At 39.4% G+C, this 23,135-nt stretch overlaps 1 protein-coding gene across 4 annotated transcripts in view; it reads right to left on the reverse strand.

Moving 5' to 3' along the window:
• rhbdl3 (rhomboid, veinlet-like 3 (Drosophila)) overlaps positions 1-23,135 on the reverse strand; it is a 51,263-nt gene that overhangs the window by 1,523 nt on the left and 26,605 nt on the right. For all 4 annotated transcript variants that reach the window (XM_085161700.1, XM_085161699.1, XM_085161702.1 and 1 more), the window contains 5 exons: positions 19,781-20,005; positions 18,207-18,355; positions 9,381-9,493; positions 1,699-1,799; positions 925-985 (listed from right to left, as the gene is read on the reverse strand). In XM_085161700.1, coding sequence (XP_085017826.1) covers positions 925-985; positions 1,699-1,799; positions 9,381-9,493; positions 18,207-18,355; positions 19,781-20,005 — 649 coding nt within the window. The remainder of the gene's footprint in view (positions 1-924; positions 986-1,698; positions 1,800-9,380; positions 9,494-18,206; positions 18,356-19,780; positions 20,006-23,135) is intronic.

A 23,135-nucleotide genomic window follows, 5' to 3' on the forward strand; every position in this document is an offset into this window, starting at 1 on the left:
ATGTGAGCATGTAGGTGAAAACAGCAGCACTTTATTAAAAATAAACAGTCCTGACTTTGAGGTAGATGAGCTATGATAAAAAAAAAAAAGGATGTCGAGATTTCTTAAAATAAGACATAAAGCAACAGTGAACCTTTGTTATACAAGTTTCAATTGCTCTCATCCTTTCTCCTGTGTATTTGACTTGATCTGCTCCTAACAACCTTCTAGTGGAACTGGGGGTGAAAAATTCGACAGTCCTTGTGCTGCTGCAAAATTACATTCTGAAGTTTTATGCAAAGTTATTATGAGGCTTCAGCTTCAATAGCCAGGATTATGCAAATCAAGTGGATGAGCATGTTACACACTCAAAGTCAATATTAGTGCAACTTTCCCTCTCGGGGTTTCACAGACATATTTTGCTACTGCGTTTATGTGGCAGGATAGTAACAGAAAGAGGGAGGATTTTTATTTGATTTAAGACTGACTGGAAGCAACTCACCCAGCTATTTGGATGGAGTGTGTCAAAGGTTACGAGCAACAGAGGAAATTTATTAGTGAATCTGGCACGACTACAGTCTTTGATTCACTGCTTGTTTTGTTGTTGTTTTCTGTTTTTGGAGAAAATCACTTTGAACTTGTCAGATCTGGGTTGCCTGGAATCCCATCTAGCCTTGCAATGCAGTTTGCTCACATCACCCAATTGCAGTGCATCACAACAATCATAGTGTCTTAGCAGCGAGAAATCCTTCATGTGCTGAAGCTCCAAAGCCAGAAAGCTTATTATTGTAGCATTTGGAGAAAATAAACACTTTTTTTTTTCAAGAACAGGAACATTTGTTTTGACATAATTAATTTCTGGTGCTGAAGTAGTAACACAGCAAAACTTTTCTGTTGAACGAGAAGTGTTAAGAGTGGGAGTGGGGCATATTTATTCAGACTTACTGCAAACCAGAGCCATGGCCATCCGAAATAACTTAAACTGACACTTCATTCCTGACCAATTCTGCAAAGAAGAGAAAGAGAGAGAGTGGAGAAATCATAATGAAACACATTTCTGATGATAAAGACAGAACAAACACTGCTAGAAGAGAAAGTCCTCCTTACATACACACTCACACACACACAAACAGACATGCATGACTACCTGAAATGACCTTAGATTGTACCCTTTGTCTGAATTCACGTCAATTTTAAAGGCTCCAGAGACACTGTGACCCCCAGTCTGTTCTTGCTGTGTTAGATAATAAGATTTCGATGGAGAGGAGGAACACAAACTCCTCCATACTGACCTCAAGAATGCTGTGAAGGATGTGGCAGGATACATAATGAGAACCCCACTGCACATAATAGAGGTTCACCTTGACTGATATTTGCTACATGTGTCTAATGACCTGCTGAATGGGTTAGACCAAACAGAGTAGGCATAGAAGTCAAAGGACAGCAGAGTGCATTGAGATGGGATGCATTTTATTCGCACTCTGTCACGTAAACATGTGCACACGCTCAGATGCTTTTCTGATCTTTGAAGGAATGGGAGAAAACTGACGGTGAGGAATGTATGGCATCTGTAGATAAAGCGGCACCTGTCGAGGGGCCACTGTAGACTACTTTGATGATACGACAATGATGTGTAGAGACAGGAACACTGAGTGATGTGGTAATCACTGATACACGTTGTGCACACACATAGCATGTGCATGTAAATGGAAAACTTACCATTACTACATTGGCTAAATGTGCAGAGACCAGGGCGTAGACTCCCCCAGACGAGCCAACCACCGGAGCCGTCATATCTGTGACAGACACGGCCAGAGACCCTGCAGTGATGATAAAGGCCACATGTCAGTGAAAATTTATAAATAAATGATGCCATCATTTTACTGTCTGATAATTCATTGAAGAATTATCTTTTCAGTCAATCTTTGTTAAAACCTTTGTTTAAAAAAAAAAAACGCTGGGGGTTTTCTTTCTTTTTTAAAGCTGCCACTGAAATTTGAAGTAATGATCAAAGCCTAGGGGATATTTAAAAGCTGAAATTAGACAAGTATCCAAAATAGTGAAATATATAGGATTTCATTCAACCACACCTAAGAAAACATTCAAGAGATTCAACTCCCTGACTTTCCTTAGGATTAATTCAGTTTAACTCTATTTAACAAATCTATCAATTATATACTTTCTGTTGAAAAAAAAAGTCACAAAAACTACTTTATTACTAGAGGAAAGACAAACTTAACCAAACCACTGACTGTATCACCGGCAACCTTTGGGGTCAGTGTGAAAGCACAAAAAACTGCAATTACCCATAAGGCCACTTGAGGACGGCTTCAAAAGCAACTCAGTCAGACCCCCACAAACTCCTCTGTAAAAATCCCAAGTTCAAAGCAAAAAGAAACATGTCTACAGTCTAAATGTTTTGGTCTCTGTAGCCTCTGTTCCTTTCCCTTGAGAAAACTATACGAGAGGATTTTTTGTTTTTTTGTTTTTTTACAATTTTCCTCCCTTTAAAAACTATTTTAAAGTTGCCACTTTGAATCATAGGTATGTGCATGCTGTTGCTTCTTGTGGCGGAGGTGTGGTCCCTGGCTCAGCTGCAAGGGAGGAGCGGTGCAGTGAGCTCAATGGGGCGGTGCTGGGGAGGCAGGTGAGAACACAGCTGGTGGCGTTTGGACTGATGATGGTCTTTTTTCCCCTTTTAGACGAGAGAACTGGTTGTTGGAAAAGCTGAGACCAGCGCTGACCAGACTGTGGGTTGTTGCACAAAGAGCCCTGAATAAACATGACATCTGGGAGCATAAACAGTGTCTGTGCAGAGTGCATTCTACACTTTTTAGCATCTGGCTAGGTATAACAACCTAATGCCAGCAACTGCATTGACCAGCTCAGCAACACCAAAAGGCCTGAAAAGTTGATGATTGCAGAATTGTTCCCTTCTAGAGAGATTGTCAAGGTCTACAATCCAAACACCTTTATGAGTGTAAATAACTGGTACTTATAGACTCTTTCTACTCAATTTGAGCACTCAAAGCACTTTCTACTGCAAGTCTCATTCAGTCAGTCACAAACATTCATACAGTGTTTTAACCTATCTATGACTAAGCGTCTTATCTAACAGTGCACACGCTGAGGGCAGCTCTTGCTCAAGGATGCTTTGACATGGGAACTGGAGGAGCCGGGGATTGATCTACCAACCTTCTGATTGGTAAACAACCACTACCAATGTACTGTAACGACAGAACATATTGCAAACTACTGGTTACACTCAAGAGCAGGAAGATCATATTAGACTTCCTAAAATAGCCCTGCACAGTTCTGGAAAAAAAAAAATATTTGGACAGATGAAAACCAAGCTGGTGGTGGAAGCGGAACAGCTCATGATCCAAAACATACCAGACATTATTTGTTAAACATAGTGGGGGCAATGTTATGGTTTGTGCATGTATACTTGCTAACTAGTGTTTCTGATGTGACTGCTGATAGAAGCAGGAAGATGGATTCTAATGTGTAGAGGCCTATATCATCTACTCAGCTAAATGCTGCAACGCTGATTGAGCTACAGAGCACAAATGGATAATGACCCAAAAGCAAAAGCAATCCATAAGTGTTTCAAGACAAAGAAATAAAATCACATCAGTCACCTGATCTCAACCCAAAAGAGCATGGTTTTAAGTTGAAGATAGAAAACTGAAGTTAGAAAGTCCGACAAACAAGTGAGGGTGGCTGCAGTAAAGGCTTGGGATAAGTCCTCAAGGAAGGAAACACAGCATCTGGTGATGTCCATGGGCTCTAGACTTCAGGAAGTCATTGATTATAAAGGAGTTTCATCGAAGTACTTAAAAAATCTTTATATTTGAAATTATGTTAGTTTTGTCCAATTACTCAAAATTACAAACATTATGTCATCTTAGAAATGGACCAAACTGTACATATGCTGCAAACTTTCTATAATATGACAGAATGCTACATGGTACAAGACTTTCTTTATTTTTGTGTCACATATTACAGTCTTGAGTTTTAATTTATTCAGGAGGAAATACTACTTTAAACTGCTTTCACACAAGCTGTGACCATTCGTGTACTGAATATCTATTGTGAATAGCATAAAGGCAGCTTTGCTATTAGCTATTTAATGTGGGTGTATTATATACAGACCTCCGTGAACTGAGGCTTACTCATACCATAACAGCACACGCTATAATTTAATGTAAGACAAAAGCAATTCAAGCAAATTGGGCAGCAGCAAGGAGCTGCTCTCTGTTGTGCAACTGGTGGCAATTCATTGCATACACAAAAGATCCAATCACGCATAGCAAAGTTTAAACATGCGGACATTCAGAGGGTGAGACACATTTGTTCTCACAGCACTCACTTTACAAGAGATGGAATAAAAGGAAACAAAAAAGGCAGACATGTTTAGCTGGGCTATTCAAATGTCCAAACACTTACAGTATCTGTTATCGTCCCTTTCCTCTCACTCATTTCCTTTCTTCATTTACACTTTGCTTCTCTTTTCCTTTCCTTCACTTTTTGGCACTGAATGTTTACTGTATTGATGCAAAGTACATAACACACAATTGCCCACACTATGAAAAAGAGCACAAGGAGATGCAGATAAATATTCTCACATTCACTCTATGTTCTTCCACTCTTGTTCTCAAAGTACAAATATGGATGCATATTACATATTTCTCCTTTAAGCAATACACAATAAAATGTGCATCATATATTTAAACGCATAGAAAATCTAATAGGGTTATTCTCCACCGCTTCTCTTCACCATCTTGATTTTGATTCAGATGCTTTATTAACTTTCTATAGATGAAGATTCAATTTTTTTAATGTCTGGTACTGGTACCAATAAATTCAAATTAAATTTTTAAAATGGAATGGAAACTCTTGAACTGGATATTTTCTATAATTCTGCACCTTTGGCCAATCCCATAATGTTTAAATTAATGTTAAAACCCGGTTTAATCAATGCTCAGTTTTACTTCTTTTTCTGCCTAAAGCTATTTCTCCTTCATGTACAGAATTTATTACACCATACTTTATCATTCATACATGCCTTATTCCAAAAATGTTGTAAAATGTGAATAAAAAATAAAAAAAAATAAAAGGAGCATCTTAGAGAAGCAGATGTTCACCAGTTTGTTGAACAACTTTAGATTGATGCCCCTCAACATGAAATTGTGAAGATTTTGAATATCTCATCATCTACAGTACATAATATCATCAAAAATCTGGAGAAATCCCTGTCCACAATGGATAAGGCCAAACATTGGTATTTGATGGGAAAAGCATGGGGCAATGCATGAAAAACATGCAATATTCTCTCACTGAAATCACTGCATGGACTCAAGAATTACTTCCAGTAATTTCCACAAATGTTATACTATCCACAAATGCAGGTTCAAGCTCTCGCATGCAAAAAAGAAGCCATATGTAACATGATCCAGAAAAGTCACTGTCCTGTTTGGGCTAAAGGTCATTAAAAATGCATTGAAGCAAAGTAGAAACCAACAAAAATGTGACATTCTTTTTAGAAAACATGGATGCCATCGTTCAGACTAAAGAGGAGATGGACCAGCTTGTTATCACCGCTCTGTTCAGAAGCCTATATCTCTGATTTTATAGGAGAACATTAGTGCCTATGAAATTGGCAGCTTGCACATCTGGAAATTCATCTTTTTCAGAGAAGATCTTGCATATTTTAGCAATGTAATACTTAACCACATATGACATCTATTACAACAGCATGGTATTGTATTAGAAGAGTCTGGCTACTGGCCTGCCTGCAGTCCATCACATATACCACACTTGTACATCATGAAATGAAAAACACAGTGACGATGACCCACTATTTAGCCGCTAGAATCCTTTATAAGACAAGAATGGGATTCTGTTGAAAAATGAACTACCATAATCTGCCACTCAAACATAGTTAATCCTTTACTCTTAAACACTGACACCCAAACTATCAAACAAAAAAAGAACAAATAAAAAAAGGACAATTAAAAAACAAGATAATCAGATTCCTACCCTAACAGATCTCTCTTTCACACACACAAACAAATACACACACACACACACACACACACACACCTACACACACACACACACACACACACACACACACACACACACACACACACACACACACACACACACACACAAAGAGCAACTCCACCTTCTAGTTCCTGTGTTTTGGAAGTGTGTCTCTGCAGGGTGACCTCCATCTCTGTAATTACCTTGGTTTAATAACATTATTTTAGCAATGTGCTTCTGTGTGCACATAATCTCACACACACAAACACACACACAGACAAGGACACGGTCTCTCATAGTCATTCAGCAGGCCCCAGGAGGCCTGTAGGTTTTACAGTTGAAAGTGGCAGCTCATTTTTCTTGGCTCTTCTTCCAAACTGCAGCGAAACAGCCAGGCACATGAGGAGAAATAATAACGCACATCAGTGCTCATAATGAGAAAAATCAACAGCTTGGCTGCATGTTGAGCCAACTGAACATACCGAGCCTTTACAGTAGTGTTTTATGTGTGTGCCCTTTGTAAGTGACCCCCATGTGCCCATAGTCAAGTCTTTGACTTTGTGTAGCTGCTTTATTGTCTGTGTGTCTGTTTTGTCTCGTCTGAGCCTTAGTTATCATTGTCCACTGCTGCACCTGTCTTATATCCTTTGCTCTGAAAAGCCACTTCTTGTCTGTTTTCCATAAGGGGAGCTTTGAATGTTTCCATTAAAGTGTCAGAGTGTGTGTGAGCCCTAAAGGGTCAGACACCCTTTTCTGAGTCATTACTTGACCTCTGAACTATGCCTTAACCTCTGTATGTGCCAGCTGAGCCCTTTTCTGTTTGATGCAATATTTCCTCACATAGTAACCTAATAGTGTCATTATGCAGCAACAGAGTAGCTGTTTGTCCCCTATATATAAGGATTAAGCTAAAATGTTTAAATGGCCTCAAATCAAACAAAACATGTAGGGAATTCAAAGTTTTTTGTTAATATTCATTATATTTGCCTCCCCAGAACCCAGACCTCAACATTTATGGAAGCAGTGTCCATGACAGAACAGAGAAGAAACAAAGATATAGAGTTATCACGTGTTCTTCAAAAAATCTGGAGAACTGTTCCTCCAGAGTACTTAAAGAAACTTGCAAGAAAGCTTTTCTAAGAGAGGCCAGACTACGTGGAAGAATTCAGTTCAGTTCAGTGCAAATTACAACAACAGTTGCCTCAAGATGCTTTATATTGTAACACAATATAACCAAGAAAACAAAGAAAACCTCAACAATCCAACGACCCACTATGAGCAAGCACTAAATAAATAAAGGTGGGCTTACCAAATATTGATTTAAAGCTTGTTAAAATTGTACACTCTGTTGTTCTGAAGAGAATTGGTCGTAGAGTTGTGATACAAACAAAACCAAAAATAGAAAAACTGAAAACACTTTTATATACACATGTATGTCTATATTGAGTTGAATTGAAACAGACTCAGAAACTTTATTGTCATTGTAGCAATGAGAAATTAAACAATGCAAAAGAAGAATAAAAATTAGAATAAAAATAGTCAATTACTCATTCACTTCAAATGAAAATATCATGAGAGAAAAAATTACTTGCTATTGTGCCTTTGGTTAACTCCTCATATCTAAACCAGTCTATTATTATTCCTAATGAGTTATGCATGAGGCGCTATATTGCAGGCCATAACTCACTAGAGTCTCTTCAGAGTAAAATCCACCTTAAGTCTCAAATGCTGATTCATGTCAATTTTTATTGTACCGTTTTAAAAGTAAATAAATACATAGAAATTGAGGTCCAGAGCTTGATGACCTCATAGATGTTTATGGCCATGTGTCCCTGTGCACAAGTTCAAATTGTGCCCCTCCAATGACCAATGACTCTAATGAAAAGATTAATATAATTTAGGCTAAAAGGGGCAAAAACTAAACATTAAACCTGAGTGAAAACTACCTTTTTTAAAATTTAATTTACTGTTTACTATTAGAAGGTTTCTGTTAAAGATAATCATAAATCTACAGTCTACACAATACATGTGCTGTATATGTGACACATACACAAACATCCGGTTCTTGTTAAATATTGCAGATTTTTGTTTGAGTCTTTCTGCTGCCCAATTTTACCTGCTGAGCTCAGTCAGACACAAGAAATGCAAACATGGCAGCCGTCACAACAAAACTGCAACTCCCCTCTTCCTCTTGGTGGTCGATATCTAATTAACAGACATTTGTGTGTGTGTGTGTGTGTGTGTGTGTGTGTGTGTGTGTCTGTGTGCATATGTAAGTGTGAGTGATTTATGTGCTCCGTCCTCATTTCACTGTGAGGTTAATGCTACAGGCCGCAGCTGGTATCCCCAGGGGTGTTTGTCAGTGACCCTTGTGTGCGTGCACGCACAGACACACACTCTCTTACACACAATGGGGGCTCGCAGACGTGTAGAGAGAAATGTTCATGAATATTAAACAAAACCTCAACGGCTGCACAATCTTTTTTTTTTTTCCAGTCTATCAGTAAAAACCCTCATTTCCTGCCACGAGGCATCATGTTTCTAAGTCTCGTCTCAAAAAGTAGCCCAATATTTCCACTCCAGTTGTTTTGCTAAAAATGACACCCCAGGGTACCAAAAAAAAAAATGGGGGGGAAAAAAAACAGGAAAACAGCACTGGGGTTGATCACTGTGCTGGAGATCACAGATTCAGTGAAGAAAAACAGTGCTTATGAGCTCACACATACACATGCTTTGTCTCAGCTGAATGGGCCTGAACACTCAAATTGCACCAGTGCTTGAGGTTGATAGGGGAGTAGGAAGGGAGCAGTGACATTTTGTTCAAAGCTGTGTCCGCTTTTGCTTTCTCATTGGTAGTTCCTCTCCTAATTCTCGCCCAGCTCTGCTTCACATCCATTTCTGCATTTCTCATATCCCGGCTCTCCTCTTCAGACTCTGTGTTATTAGCGTTTAAGAATTCATCACGTTTCTCTTTCTTCATTCCCCCCAATTTCATTATTACTGTGTGTGTTTCTCTGATTGAGCTTTATTTGAGATGACTCTCTTTGCTCTGCCCTTTACTGAATGAATATGGAGCACGCGGGGGCTTAAATAGGGGCTCTGAGAACCCCCTGCATCCCACCATGTCTGGTAGGAGGACAGAAACAGAAGACCATCTGTCCTGAACATGCCACACACATATGCACAATTCTCTCCCTGACCAGTATCCACCAACACACGATGAAATCTGATAGGTGATTAAATGCATAAAACAAGCAGATGGAACAACGACGAAGCTGAAAGGGAAAACCCCGCCATGTCTGTTTGTGTTTTCGTCCCTGGGTAGCAGAGAGACAGTGAAGCCACACACCTACCTGCTAACACACCACACACATAGACCAGTCCAATTCTCAGGGCACCGTGGACCATTTCTAGAGGGACGCCCACCAACAGCTGCATGGCCATGTTCAGGCTCAGGTGTTCAATCCTGTAACATGAAAAATATATAACCCTGCACTTAATACAGTAGCAATATAAAAAGGTCATTGCAGAAATGTGAGTGGCACATGAGCTATTGAGGTCACACTGTGAGGCCTCAAAGTTTTACTATTTGTGTTTTCATTGTTTTGAAACAGGATTTTGAAGACCACAGCTTTGTCCTCCTTTTTAAATCAAACAAGGACCATGTTTTACAAAATGAACCTTATGTTACGTTAAATAAAACTTAAAACAAGCATCTGAGGAATTTAAAGTCATCAGGGAAGTGTTCTCTCATTAGAAAGTACAGCTTTTATACATTTCTACATCAATTTCAGATGTGGATGCTACATTCACCCTCTATACGGCCTATACATTCAGAGCAGGATACAACAAATGGAGCTCAGACTCCCCAGTTTATAGTGTAGTGTGATTTATTTTGGAAAAAGGTAATGTGTCATTCCAGAAACATTCTTCCCTAGAAACAGCCCCTTGTCATTTTGACAAGTTTCTTGAATCTAAACTGGAAGCTGGTTCCACAGAAGAGGGGCCTGAAAACTAATATGTGCATTGAAGGACATATCCTGGTCAATACTGACTCCAAGGTTCCTCACAGTGTTACTGGAGGCCAAAGTAATGCCATCCAGAGTAAGAGTCTGGTTAGATACCATATTTCTAAGATTTTTAAGGCCGAGTACAATAACCTCAGTTTGATCTGAATTTAAATGCAGAAAATTTGAAGTCATCAAGGTCTTTGTGAGACATTCCTGCAGTTTAACAAATTGGTGTGTATTATTTGGTTTCATGGATAGATAAAGTTAGATGTCATCTGCATAGCAGTGAAAATGTATGCTATGCCTTCTGATGATACTGCCTAAGGGAAGCATGTAAACAGAATTGGTCCTAGAACAGAACCCTGTGGAACTCCATAATTAACCTTAGTGCAGGGGTGTCGAACTCCAGGCCTGGAGGGCCGGTGTCCTGCAGGCTTTAGATCTCACCCTGTTTCAACACACCTGAATCAAATGATTAGTTAATTTCCAGGCTTCTGGAGAACTTCAAGACATGTTTAGGAGGCAATTTAGCCACTTAAATCAGCTGTGTTGGATCAAGGACACATCTAAAACCTGCAGGACACCAGCCTACGAGGCCTGGAGTTCGACACCTGTGCCTTATTGTGTAAAGAGTACTCTCCATTTACATGAACAAATTGGACTCTATTAAATAGATATGTTACAAACCACTGCAGCACAGTACCTGTAATACACACAGAATGCTCTAATTGTTCTAATAGAATATTATGGTCAACAATATCGAACGCTGCACTGAGATCTAGCATGACAAGCACAGAGATGAGTCCACTGTCAGAGGCCATAAGAAGATCATTTGTAACATTCACTAAAGCTGTTTCTGTGCTGTGATGAGCTCTGAAACCCGACTGAAAATCTTCAAATAAGCCATTCCTTTGTAGATGATCTGTTAGCTGTTTGACAACTACTCTTTCAAGAATTTTTGAAGAGTATCTAGAATTTAAATTTTTGAATTTATGTCGTCACAGATGTTGTCAAATGTTATTTTGAATTAAAACACACACACACACACACACACACACACACACACACACACACACACACACACACACACACATTTTCTGCTGATTAACATAGCTCCTGGATTTGTTTTTGTCTTTAAGGCTTAAAAACATTTCCATAAAAATTAATATTCCTCCTCTATCTGCACAAAAAGAAAGAAAGATGGGGAAGAAATGGAGGTTGGTCAGTTTGCATACTTCTCCATTGAGGTTTATTTCTGAAGCCAATATTTGCAGTCAGTTTATGACTTAAGAATCTGTGCTGCTGAGCTGTTGACAGGATTACATGCTTTGTTAATGTGTGTGCACGCATCTATTAAGTGTCTCATAATTAACAACTAAATTTCTTACTATATTGTTTATTAGTGGTTCAAAGCAGTTTTTTTTCCACTGCAGCTTTTAAACACTGCATAATGTCATAAACACACAAATCCACCTTTAGTGTATCTAAATAAGCATGATATATCATCGCATATGATACATTTATAATGATTTTTACCCAAATTTGCAATGAAAGAAACTTGAATATCAACAATTTTCCAGCCAGAAAACCCATGTGGCCTTATCACTCACTTATGAATGTGTAACACAACATAGCATTGCACTCAATTCCAAATCTTAAACATGTATCATCTGCCTAATCTTGACAAATATGAAAACAGACATGAAAGTTTTGGGTTTTGCATTTCTCTCAAGCGACATGCTGTTTGATCATATTTAATTAGTTTTAATGTCGCATTAAAAGTGCACAAATGACCACTTTCATGACAAATTCCTTGTATGAGACATATAAGTCTTTAACAGGCAACTTTTTTCTCCTGTTTCTCTTCTGTATACTTTAAAAGTGAAGACATGAAAGTGATAAAAATTCTGTGATGGCAAAACACTTCTTTTTCCTCCAGCGGATGATTGGCAGGAAACGTACTGAATTCTGGCACGAAGAAGTAGTGAAACAGAAACTCTGATAAGAATCAAATTCTGGGTTCATGTTTACTGGGATGGAAAATGTTTTTCACACTGTGTAAAAGTCAATGGGAGCTACCTCCTCAAAGAAGAAGAAAACATGATTTCATGAACGATACAGAGCTTGGAAAGGCATTATCAGAAAAAAAGGGCAACTTGAATGTCACAAAGAAAGGAAAAAAGCCATATAGGAAGGGAAAAAAAATATGTCCCCAAGAGTAAATGTTTATGTTTTATATCAAAGTCTTACATGACTCATGTCTCATAATTTAATCACAAAAGTGATTAATTAACTTTTCACTTAATTCTTATGTTTTATGACACAACAGCAAAAGAAGCTAAACAGCATAATGTGAGATATGAGTCCTTTGAGATATACAGTACAATATATATAGAAGACAAACGCTTGAATTTTAGACAAAAAAGAGAGTGGCCTCAGGGGGAAAAAAAATCTCTCATTATTTTTATGTTTTTTTTAATAGCATTTCCTTTGTAACTGTCCACTTTGGCCTCATTATTCCAAAACTTTCATCAAAAGGCTGAGGTCATACATTGTTAAGCTGTCAGCGAGGCAAAGGGAGGTGAAAGGATAAACAGCCCGAAAACAAGTCCAAAAAGTCACACACACACAGACCTATTAGACACGAGGAATACACAGAAGACAAGAAACTTTTCCTCATCTGACAGTGTGCGCATGTTTATGTAAGCTATATCCTAATTAAAATCAAACAAACAAACAAAAACCCAAACAATCTCTGTATATAAATGGAGATAAAGTCTACTTGACGCCAAGCTGACTCTCATTTAATAAACGTATCACTACCATAGCTCAACAGGAAACAAAATGCTTATAATTGCTTATAACCAGAAAAAAACACAAGTACCAAATTTAGTTTTTTTACAGGTAATTTCAGGGTTAACACTTCTTAGTGAGGTACATCATGATGGAAACTTGCACTGCCCGTATTCAGGTTATCTTCAGGTTTGATGATCACAATTTAAAAAATACATTCTTTTGTTTTTTAACTTTGCAACCCTAATTCCAAATAAGTTGACGTAAAATGTAAATCCAGTAAATCCATATTTTATTCACAACAGACCACAGAAAACATGCTTAAATGTTTCAAATGAAACATTTGACTATTTCATGAAAAATAACAGCTCTTGAATTTGATGGCAGCAGAACATCTCAGAAAAAGTTGGGACAGGGAGAATAAAAAGGCTGGAAAAGTAAGTAGTAGAGATAGCACGATACAACTTTTTTATGTCCGATACCGATACCGATATCATAAATTTGGATATCGGCCGATACCAATATGAATCCATTTAGTGTATTTTGTAATCAATACATTTTTTTTATAAATATCTTGCTGCATTTTGTATAAGTTCATACTCAAGTTTTAAAAAACAAAACACTAAAACTATTCTGTTATACCTGTAGGCAAAAAATACACTGCACCCAAAATATTTTCTAGTTCAGCTACACCATCAATCTAACTAACTTAAACCTACACCATCCTACTTTGACTGTTACCTCAGAGCCCAGACTCAGTCTCCCAGCTATGATGCTTTGAAAGAAGAGAAAAAGAGTCTTTGGTCAACTAGAAAGGGTAAAGCCTATTCATCTGCTTGGAAATACTTTTTATTCAAGGGAACCAATGAGGAACAACAAATATAGAATAAATTCAAACAAACGCACAATGTTTCAGAAGCCACTAAATCTCCGTGACCTCAGTAGTGACCAAAATGATTACAGTGTCAGCCATGATTAAGCAGCTCTATCACAGAGTCGCAGAGACATGCACCCAGCATTTAAATATTTCAAAAACAACAAAAGATAAAAGAGGTGTGCGGCTGCCATAAATGGACCCTAATCTGCTCACAGCTTGTGGTTCAATGTGATGACTGTAAGCAAATGATAGCTTTGCACACAAATACGTACACCCACACACACAAACGCACACACCCTGTGCCCTTCACAGCTAGAGAGTCCTTCCAGCCAAACCTCAGTCAGCAGCTCAGGCACGTTCGGGTGTCACAGCAGAATCCAAAAGGAAAGCAGCTAGCATAATCTGGCCTCTCAGCCTCTCTCTGCGTCTCGGCTTTGATAACTCTCTCTCGCTCTCTTCAATCACTTGGTGTGTTTTTCTGTTTCTAAATAATCCTGACGTCTCTTTTTCAGCGAATGTGTGAGAGCGCTGACAGAAACGAAGAGAAAGACATGGCGATGACTCTTGTATGTCTGTGAAGGTTCTCAGTCATCCAGGTCATCCTACTCTTGTAGGAGTCCCGTTTTTCCCCTGTTTGACAGGTTGACAGAGGGTTCCAGTAAATGCTGCGTTTACAGACAGACTCAAACAAACAAAAATAAACAAAAACTTTCCTAAAACAAATAACCTCTCTGTGTCTGACACACACACATGCTATTCCTTCAACTCAGGCGAGCCCAGTAATCTAGTTAGCTTGAAACAACGCAGCCACCTCAACTACAACGGCGACATAAAGCATCGCTCAGCGATCAGAAAGACAATGGGGATATTGATTGACTGGGAGAAGCCTGTTCAGAGAACAACTCCCCTCCAGATAACAGCAGCTATATATTTCTATACCACTAATGAGGCTGTGAGGAACAGGCTGCACTGTCAGGCAGATCCGTGGATACCCATGAGAAGCCCTATTGTGTCGAGATAACCGTGGCCTTTCAGGGCACTCAACAAAAGCACTGTTGAATCTTACTGTCTTTATCGCTGCTTCACCAAACTACAGAAAACCTTCTTGTTAGTTCACGTTAATGGCACAACTTTAGCGCTGAACTGAGTGCAATCTCTTGCCAGTTTTCCACAAATTATTACACTGTCATCACTTGCTCAGGCTCCTCTGATTGTAGGTTATATCTTCCCACATTAGACTGAGAACTAGAGAAACACAACCGGGCAGAAACTTGTCCTGGTTTAATCTCAAAAAGCACTAATCTTTCTGAAGGCTTCACACTTGCTACAGACATCCTTCGTGTGCTTGTGATGGAAAGTGAGAGCGAGGGGAGAGAGAGCAGAGAAGGCTCTGTCTGTCTGAGAGTCTGCTCTGCTGAGGGATGTTTTGGGGCCAATATTTACATTTTGTTTTAGTGTTGGGAACTGGAGGGATCCGTGGTACTGAGCTGTTGACAGGATTACATGGTTTGTAGATGTGTGTGAGACTCTCACTCTCTGTTTCTGTGTGTTTGTGTGTGAGTGAGTGAGAGAGAGACACAGGGAAACAAGAAGAGAAAGCGGGCAAAATTCAAATATGGAAATATTGGTATCAGTCAGTTGCAAAGCTTTGTCAGTGCCACTTTTAATGTGAGCGCCGAGTATTATCTTGCAATACACATCAAAGTTCGTCTGCACCATTGGATAAATGAATCAGAAAACCAGCTTTGACTTTTGTTAAAGGGCACTCCATTTCTGTGTCTGTGCTCTCTGTCAGTGTTAAATCAATTACAGCTAAATAAAGAAAGACAAGACTTGTGCACTTTACACTCGATGATGCATGAGTCTATCTGAAGTGACCTGAATTGGGTTACTTTGTCTCTAAAATCTATAAAAACTGAATGTATTTCAACATTATTTAAAGATCCAGAGTGAATCAGTGATTAAAGGTTTATATTCTCTGAATAAATAAGAATATTGATTTTCAGTCTGTAGGCGTTAGAATATTTTTGACAAAACACGATCCATACAAGCTGAAGAAGTTCTGTTGCAGTGTGATATAAACGATCATTCTCTGCATCAAAAAGACCAGCATCATGGATTTCACACAGCTACTTGTTCAGCTATTAGCGATTAAATTATGTGGACTATCATCAAGTGTGACCTGGGCTACTGCTGCTGAAAGCAAACAGCACAAATCAGCAGCTTGATTGCAAATATGCAATATATCTGTTTAGGTGAGAGCAGCCAGCTACAGATGATGGAACATTTAAGGATTAAATTATGCAATCATAGTAATGCTTTTAAAATATGTTTGTTTTTTCTTTGTGATTAATCAATGAACTGTTCGTGCAAAAACTCACACATTCATAGGTCTCCGCTATGAAAAGCAGCTGGTCCATGTTTTCTCCATTATACAGTAGCCGAAGTCCTAAAAGCAAATCTTGTCACCCAGCAGCCATCTTGAATCTATATTAACTTTTAATCAGGATTCTTTGAGCTCTTTCTCTTCTGACAACGCATAACAGGGTTCCTGCATACATTACATGACCGCGTGAAGCTGAATATCGTGATCATCTTTCAAACTTTTTTAAGGGCACTGTGCTGAATTCATGTCACTTTGTGTGATTGTACATATGTCTGTGAAGGTTCTCATCCAGATCATCGTAGTCTAAGGAGCTTGGAAAGAAAAGCGCCTGGACTTCTTTAAGTTGCTTGAAGACGTTTCACCTCTCATCCGAGAAGCTTCTTCAGTTCTAAGAGTCAAATGGTGGAGAGTCCCAGATTTAAACGACACGACATCCCGGTGCATTTCCGACCCAGCAACGCACTCAGACGAAAGCTGGTTCTCCCGAAAGACAAAACGCCAAAACACAAACTTAACAATGTGGTGTATGCTGTACAGTGTAGCGAGGAATGCCCAGACCTCTACATCGGAGAGACCAAACAGCCACTTCACAAGCGCATGGCACAACATAGAAGAGCCACCTCCACAGGACAAGACTTGGCAGTCCATCTGCATCTAAAGGACAAAGGTCACTCTTTCGAGGATGCCAATGTTCACATTTTGGACAGAGAGGACAGATGGTTTGAAAGAGGAGTGAAAGAAGCCATTTATGTCCACTGTGAACGACCATCTTTGAACAGAGGCGGTGGTTTACGACACCAACTCTCTGCCATCTATAATCCAGTTTTGAGATCCCTTCCCAGACGCCTTAACGGCCACTCACATCCTGGGCCATCTGACCTCAGGAAATCACATGATAGGGTGGGGCTAGGTTTCACAATGAGCTCACCTGAAACCCTGGCTAATTGTGACCTACACCCGTCTTCACACCTTGGCTCATGTGACTAGGCAGAGGATCATCAGGGGGTCCTTTTGTCCATCTTTTGGGGGGATACTCCCACTGGGTTTAAACCTGGGACTCTCCACCATTTGACTCTTAGAACTGAAGAAGCTTCTCGGATGAAAGGTGAAACGTCTTCAAGCAACTTAAAGAAGTCCAGACGCTTTTCTTTCCAAGTGATTATACATAGTTTCCTCAGTCAGACTGTTTAAATCCCAACAGTCCCTTTTCCCCCCAGCCACTTTCCTTGAGAACCGTAATCATTTCAGTGAGTTCCTCTGTGATTGGGGTGTGTTAAACTCCATCCTTTCCAGTTTATCTTCTCACCGTGCACGAGCCCTGCCCTCGCACTGAACCAGGTTCTCTTAACTAAATTACCATTTTATTAGTTCTCTTTATCGCCTGAAACTACATTTAGCCAGAAGAGTAATTAAACCTGGATGACCTGGCCTGAGCTGAACAGATAATAATATAGTCAGAGAGGAGAGGAGCGGAGGAGGGAAGGAGAGGAGGAGACTGAAGAAATGTAGAGGTGGTTTTATTAAATCTGTCAAGTTGATATTTGGTGTTTTCTCTTTTTTTGTGAAGAGTACCTGTAAAGATACAACTGTTTTCTATACTCAAATGTGAGCACACATAACACACGTTACAATAATCCAACTACAAACAGTTGTTAGAGGACCCGTTTCTTTCAGTATCCCACATGATTATTAGTCTGCGTTCATTTGTTTTGTGACTTCACAGACACTGAATTGACAACATTAATGGCTACATCCATCGACTACGTTTCTCATCTCTTACTTCTTTGTCCTGCTCGGTGTGTTTGAACGAAAAATCACTGCTGTATATTTCTGTTGATGAATCTGTTGCGTAACTTGTGCTGATTCACTTCAGCACATCACATGCCTTAGGTAACACGACCCCCAGGCATCACAGTTATGCAGCACTTCAAATTAGTGTTCATCAATATGTCATATCCCACCTAAAATGCTACAAGCATACCTCCTTGATCTAAAGGCTGACATGAACACACTGTAGCAGATAACTTCATCTAAAATATGTCATCAAGTTGTTTCCAAGATCAGAAAATCTGAATGGTGGCAAAGTTATGAAAAGCACTAGATTTGAACTCACCCAGTGTGCATGAAAATGTAGCTGAGATACCTCCAGGCCTGGGCTCGTAGCTGAGGATGGTAAGGTAGGGGACTTTTTAGGAAGGATGGACTGGACACTTGCAGGACCAAGCGGTCCATCTGGCACCCATAGTACATGAACACAGCTACCTGGGAGAGCAGAGAACAAACAATAAGTGACTTGCTGTAGTATTTATGATAAGAATAACAAATACACAAATCCATTCATAGATTATTATAGAAACAATGCAAATAAATTACTTCAGTAATTTCACAGGAGTTGAGCAAAAGCTTCTGATTTAATATTGTTTCAATCAAATTAACCTGGAAAAATCAGTGGTGGCATCAACATCAAATACTATTGTTTTTTTAGGGGATTTTGGGGGGCAGAGCCATCCCTTTCTCACAAAGCTTTGAATGTTTTGCATTTTGTGTTTTGTTGTTTTTTTTCTAATTTTTTAATTTGAGGATATGAAACATTAAAGTGTAAAAAACATACAAAAAACAGGAAACCAGGAAGGCGGCAAACACTTTTTCACACCACTGTATGTTTATCCTATTATTAAATGTTTTATATACGCCTTATATGGGCAAACTATTATATCACCACCACCACTGACACAAAGCCGGATGGATCCATGCTTTTATGTTCTTTATGCCAAATTCTGACCCCACCATCCCAATATCACAGCAGAAAAAGAGACTTCTCAAATAGGTAACATGTTATTCAGTCTTCCATTGTACAGTTTTGGTGAGTCTCTTTTTCTCAGCTGACATCAGTAAAAAAAATATATATATGTGAAGAAATAATAATTTAAACAAATTTATCCTCTCCCGGTTACATCTCCCATCCATTGTCCATCCTCCCACCCACTACCCCCCTGCGTGTGCAGTGATTTTTCTCCCTTTGTTTGGTAGAAGGGGCAAAAAGTGTTCTTTTGACCCTAAAAGTTGCAAACCACTCAGCAAGAAAGATGAAACCTGGACACATTTGGGTGTCCCAACAGAACAATGATTGCAAACACACAAAAACTGAATGGTTTAGGAATAGATAAAGCAGGCTAACATTAAACTTCTGGAATGATCTTCCCAAAACCCAAACAGATTTAAATATAGAAGAGTGTCCAAATACCCAACGAAAATCATGCCAGGAGCTTGTTGATGGCTAGTTCAGGGACATCTTGCTGAGGGACATTTAACCAAATATTAGTGGCTGTGTTTGTATTTATTTGCACCTTTATTTATAATTTTAACCCTGTGTGAATTAGAGAAAATCCAAATTAAATTCAAAATTGTGCAGTCAATTAAAGATTACATTATACTAAAGAATATGTCGTACAGTCATTCCACCTGGAAAAAGAACAGCTCAGAGAAATCAATAGCTCAAAATTACTACAACGATCATGTCCATGATGAGTGTAAGTAAACGTCTGACCACAACTGTATAACAGGCACACACACTGACATCATACTAGAGGTGCATGAGAGGGCACCGTTGAAAAGCATCATGGTCAATTCATATTAAAATGTACTATTACTAAAAGATTCATCACATTTTATGTTCCATCAACTTACCTCTGCGATGGTGATAGCCAGGATGAACCAGGGAGGGGGACAGTAGGTATAGCTGTCAAAGTACCACTTGCGGTCGACCTCACGGGGTAGCGTCTCATAGGCAACGTGGCGGACCAACCGCTGGGACAGTCCTAAGCCTGCCTCGTCTCTGAGACTGCAGCCTTTTAGCTGCCTGCTGCCCTGCAGAATGGCCCTCCGGAAACTGTTGGAGCGCTTGTTGCTCATCTATCGAAACAAACATAAAAAGAGGAAGAAGAAATATTAAGAATGGAAGAAAACTGAAGAGGACATGCGCAGTCTAACTATAACCATCATTATTAAAACTCACTATCAGAGAGTTTTTTCAACTGCTGTATCTGTGAGAGCAGATACCGCCGATATGGTCATCACAAGTACACAGCTCAGAAACCCACCGGCTGATCAAATCTTTTGTTTACAAGGGGCAGCCAATCGAAATAAAGTTGCTTCAAAGGCAATGACAAGGGAGATAAAACGGCTTGTTTCATGCAGTCGATGAACTGAGGGACTGCTCCAAGGCCCAGGATAAAAAAAAAAGGATTATATTGAACCGTGAATCATTCAAAACTACCCAGGCTGAGAGTCGAAGGACAAAAAAAATGAAGCAGGAATGTGTATGATTTGGTGCTGTTGGCTGAACAAAGGCATTTTTCACACTTTTATGATATCCAATAGGTCAAACGATTAACTGACTAAGAAAATAATCTGCAGTGAACTGATAATGAACACTGCCAGCCACCCTACATTAAACAGTACAGACACGTACATGCATTAAAAGCTAACACATCTTTTGCTGAACAAACATGTCCATCACAAACCCGTTCACGGAAAAAAGGTGCAAAATTCACAAGAAATTAGGGTTTCCAGGCTTTATCGCATTTGTAAATGTTTCGCCATTTTCAGCAGCCTTTGTTTGAGCGTAACAGTACATCAGAAACGTGAGAATAATAATAGGAATGTGTTTTAGCTGCCACTTAATTATCTTTACATTTTCCACAAATAACCAGACGAAAAAATATTTGCACAAATCTTAAGAGTAACTGAGTAAGGCCCTTTGTTTTGCATAGATGGCAAAAGAAATGCTAGTTTATCCTTTCCAGCTCTCTGCCTAAATCACAGCCGTCTCTATGCCGTTTATTGCACTTGCTGTGTGTTTCATAAGATTCTTGTCCCACATCTCCATCCTTCTCTCACTCTGGCTATCGGTCCCAGTCTTTCCCTCCTCCCCCAATCTGTTTCCAGCTCCGCTCTGTTTATGTGACACTCCATAACTCAATTTTACGGCTATGTCTGTGTCTCTAGAACTGCAGGAAGCCCAGATGTGTCAGTTAGCAGATGCTACTTTAAGGCAATAAGGATGAGTGTTATTGTTTTCAGCAAGGGCAGAGAATGGGGAAAAAAACATAAATGTGATGTGGCAGCGGAGCTGTTGGCAATAGAGGTAGATGTGGACGGTAATACTGGATCTTCAAAAGCTACAACTTTAAATTGGCTTCAAAATTGCGATGTGTAAGAAAGCTTCAATTGATGTTTATTCAAGTACGAGCACTGGCTTATCAGAAGGAACATTTTAGTTTAAAGCCAGCAGGCTTATCTTCTTGTTTACATCTTGAAAGCAAAGACACTTATCACAGCTAAGCTCAGTTTAACAGAAACGGCACGAGAAATAAAGATAAGAAGAAATACACGAAATCAGAAAAACAATAAAATCTCTGAACAGTTGTCTGATAGTTCTTCTGACGCTTTTTAATGAGACTTTTAGAGTCTCAGGACTCATTGTTTGGAGACAAACTTCAAAAAAAGCCAATTATTTCAGCCTTTATATCAGTCACAGAGAACTGTGGGAAAATGATTACAGGTTACCATGGCCACTTCGAGACCGCACACCGAAGCAAGCGCTCTCACAGACATCCCCCCCAGGCAGCCATGCCCCATAAAGACAGACAATTCTTCGTGTGAAGCAACTGTGATTCCTCTCGTCTTTGCGAGGCACAAAAGAAAGAATAATGTTCTGTCTGTTTTCTCGCTGCCAAGAGGAGAAGGGAGAGGGGCAGAGAAGAGGTGAGAGGCACTGATGAGCGTTCGGCTAGGAAGAGACAATTTCTCTGTTTGATCAGTGGAAAATACAATCAGAGAAAAGAGACGGAAGAAGAGGCAGAGGAAGAAACAAGTACAACAAGAAGGGGACAGAGAAGGACAAAGAAATATGATGAAGGCTGAAAAGAGACTATAGTAGTGTGCAGTTTATGCCTTAATGCCTCCGTTAGCCCCACCAGGTCAGCCCTCAGTTTCATCTGTTTTGTTGGATTACCCTCAGTTTTTTGGCAGAGCGCACAATGTTGGCATCAACAGAGCGGCTTTTAAAAAAGCACAGACAAAGACACACACGCACACAAGGTGGTCACACAAAAAAAAAGTTCAACCAGGCTTAACTTTTACCGCAACACACAAAACAACATCATCCGTCCACATTCCTGGTGGACTACTTTCCAAGCCAAGTGAAACAATTAAAACAACTTCCACTGTCATAACAGAAAATCCTTTCTCATATGCCACTGTGTGTTTTGGCATTTCCACAATGTGTCTTGGATTGCGTTTCACTGTCTCCACGTGTTTTCCTGCCTGAATGTCGACGATTGTGTCGAATCAAAAAAAAAAAGAAAAGATGTTGGGAGATCTTACACCAGCATAAACAAACGTCCACATAAAAGAAGAAAAAAACTAACATAAAGCTCATGCTCTCTCAGGTATACATAACACAAAACAGGACATGTGAGCACGCATCATAGGTTATAAACATTACCTGAATTTATTCCACTCGGGCAAGAAACAGAGTGGTTAAAAGTGTAGATATTTTGTAAAGTATAAACACATTACGTAGCTATTTTCTGCCCAGGAAAGCTGTAAAAAAATGCAACACATCAGAGTGATGTATGAGAGAGTTAAATACAAGGAGAAAAATGTAAAGGAGAATGTAATAAGCATACAAAATAAAGAAAGAAATAAAGAGCTGGAACCTGCTGGTTTATTCAATGCAAGAAAGGCAGATGGAAAGGTAAAGAGTTAGAGAGGATGAAGAAAGCGAGCGAGCAGTGATATGAAAGCTAACTGTGATGGAGCAGTGAGCAGGCAATTACTGACAATCACGCTGATGGAAGAGCTGTGGTGCAAGGGAGAGATGGCGCAACAAACAAAACCCTCACAGTTTGTCTCTGTCTGTCCTTTCCTTTGCCTCCTTTTCTACTATTCCTCCCTACTCCTCTACTCTGCTCTTTCTTTGCTGCAGTCCTTCCTTCTCTGCCTCAAGCTCCCAGTTTGCAGTTGGTACTTTTGAGCA

Source organism: Neolamprologus multifasciatus, chromosome 6 (genome assembly GCF_963576455.1).
Source record: "Neolamprologus multifasciatus chromosome 6, fNeoMul1.2, whole genome shotgun sequence".
Classification (NCBI taxonomy): domain Eukaryota; kingdom Metazoa; phylum Chordata; class Actinopteri; order Cichliformes; family Cichlidae; genus Neolamprologus; species Neolamprologus multifasciatus.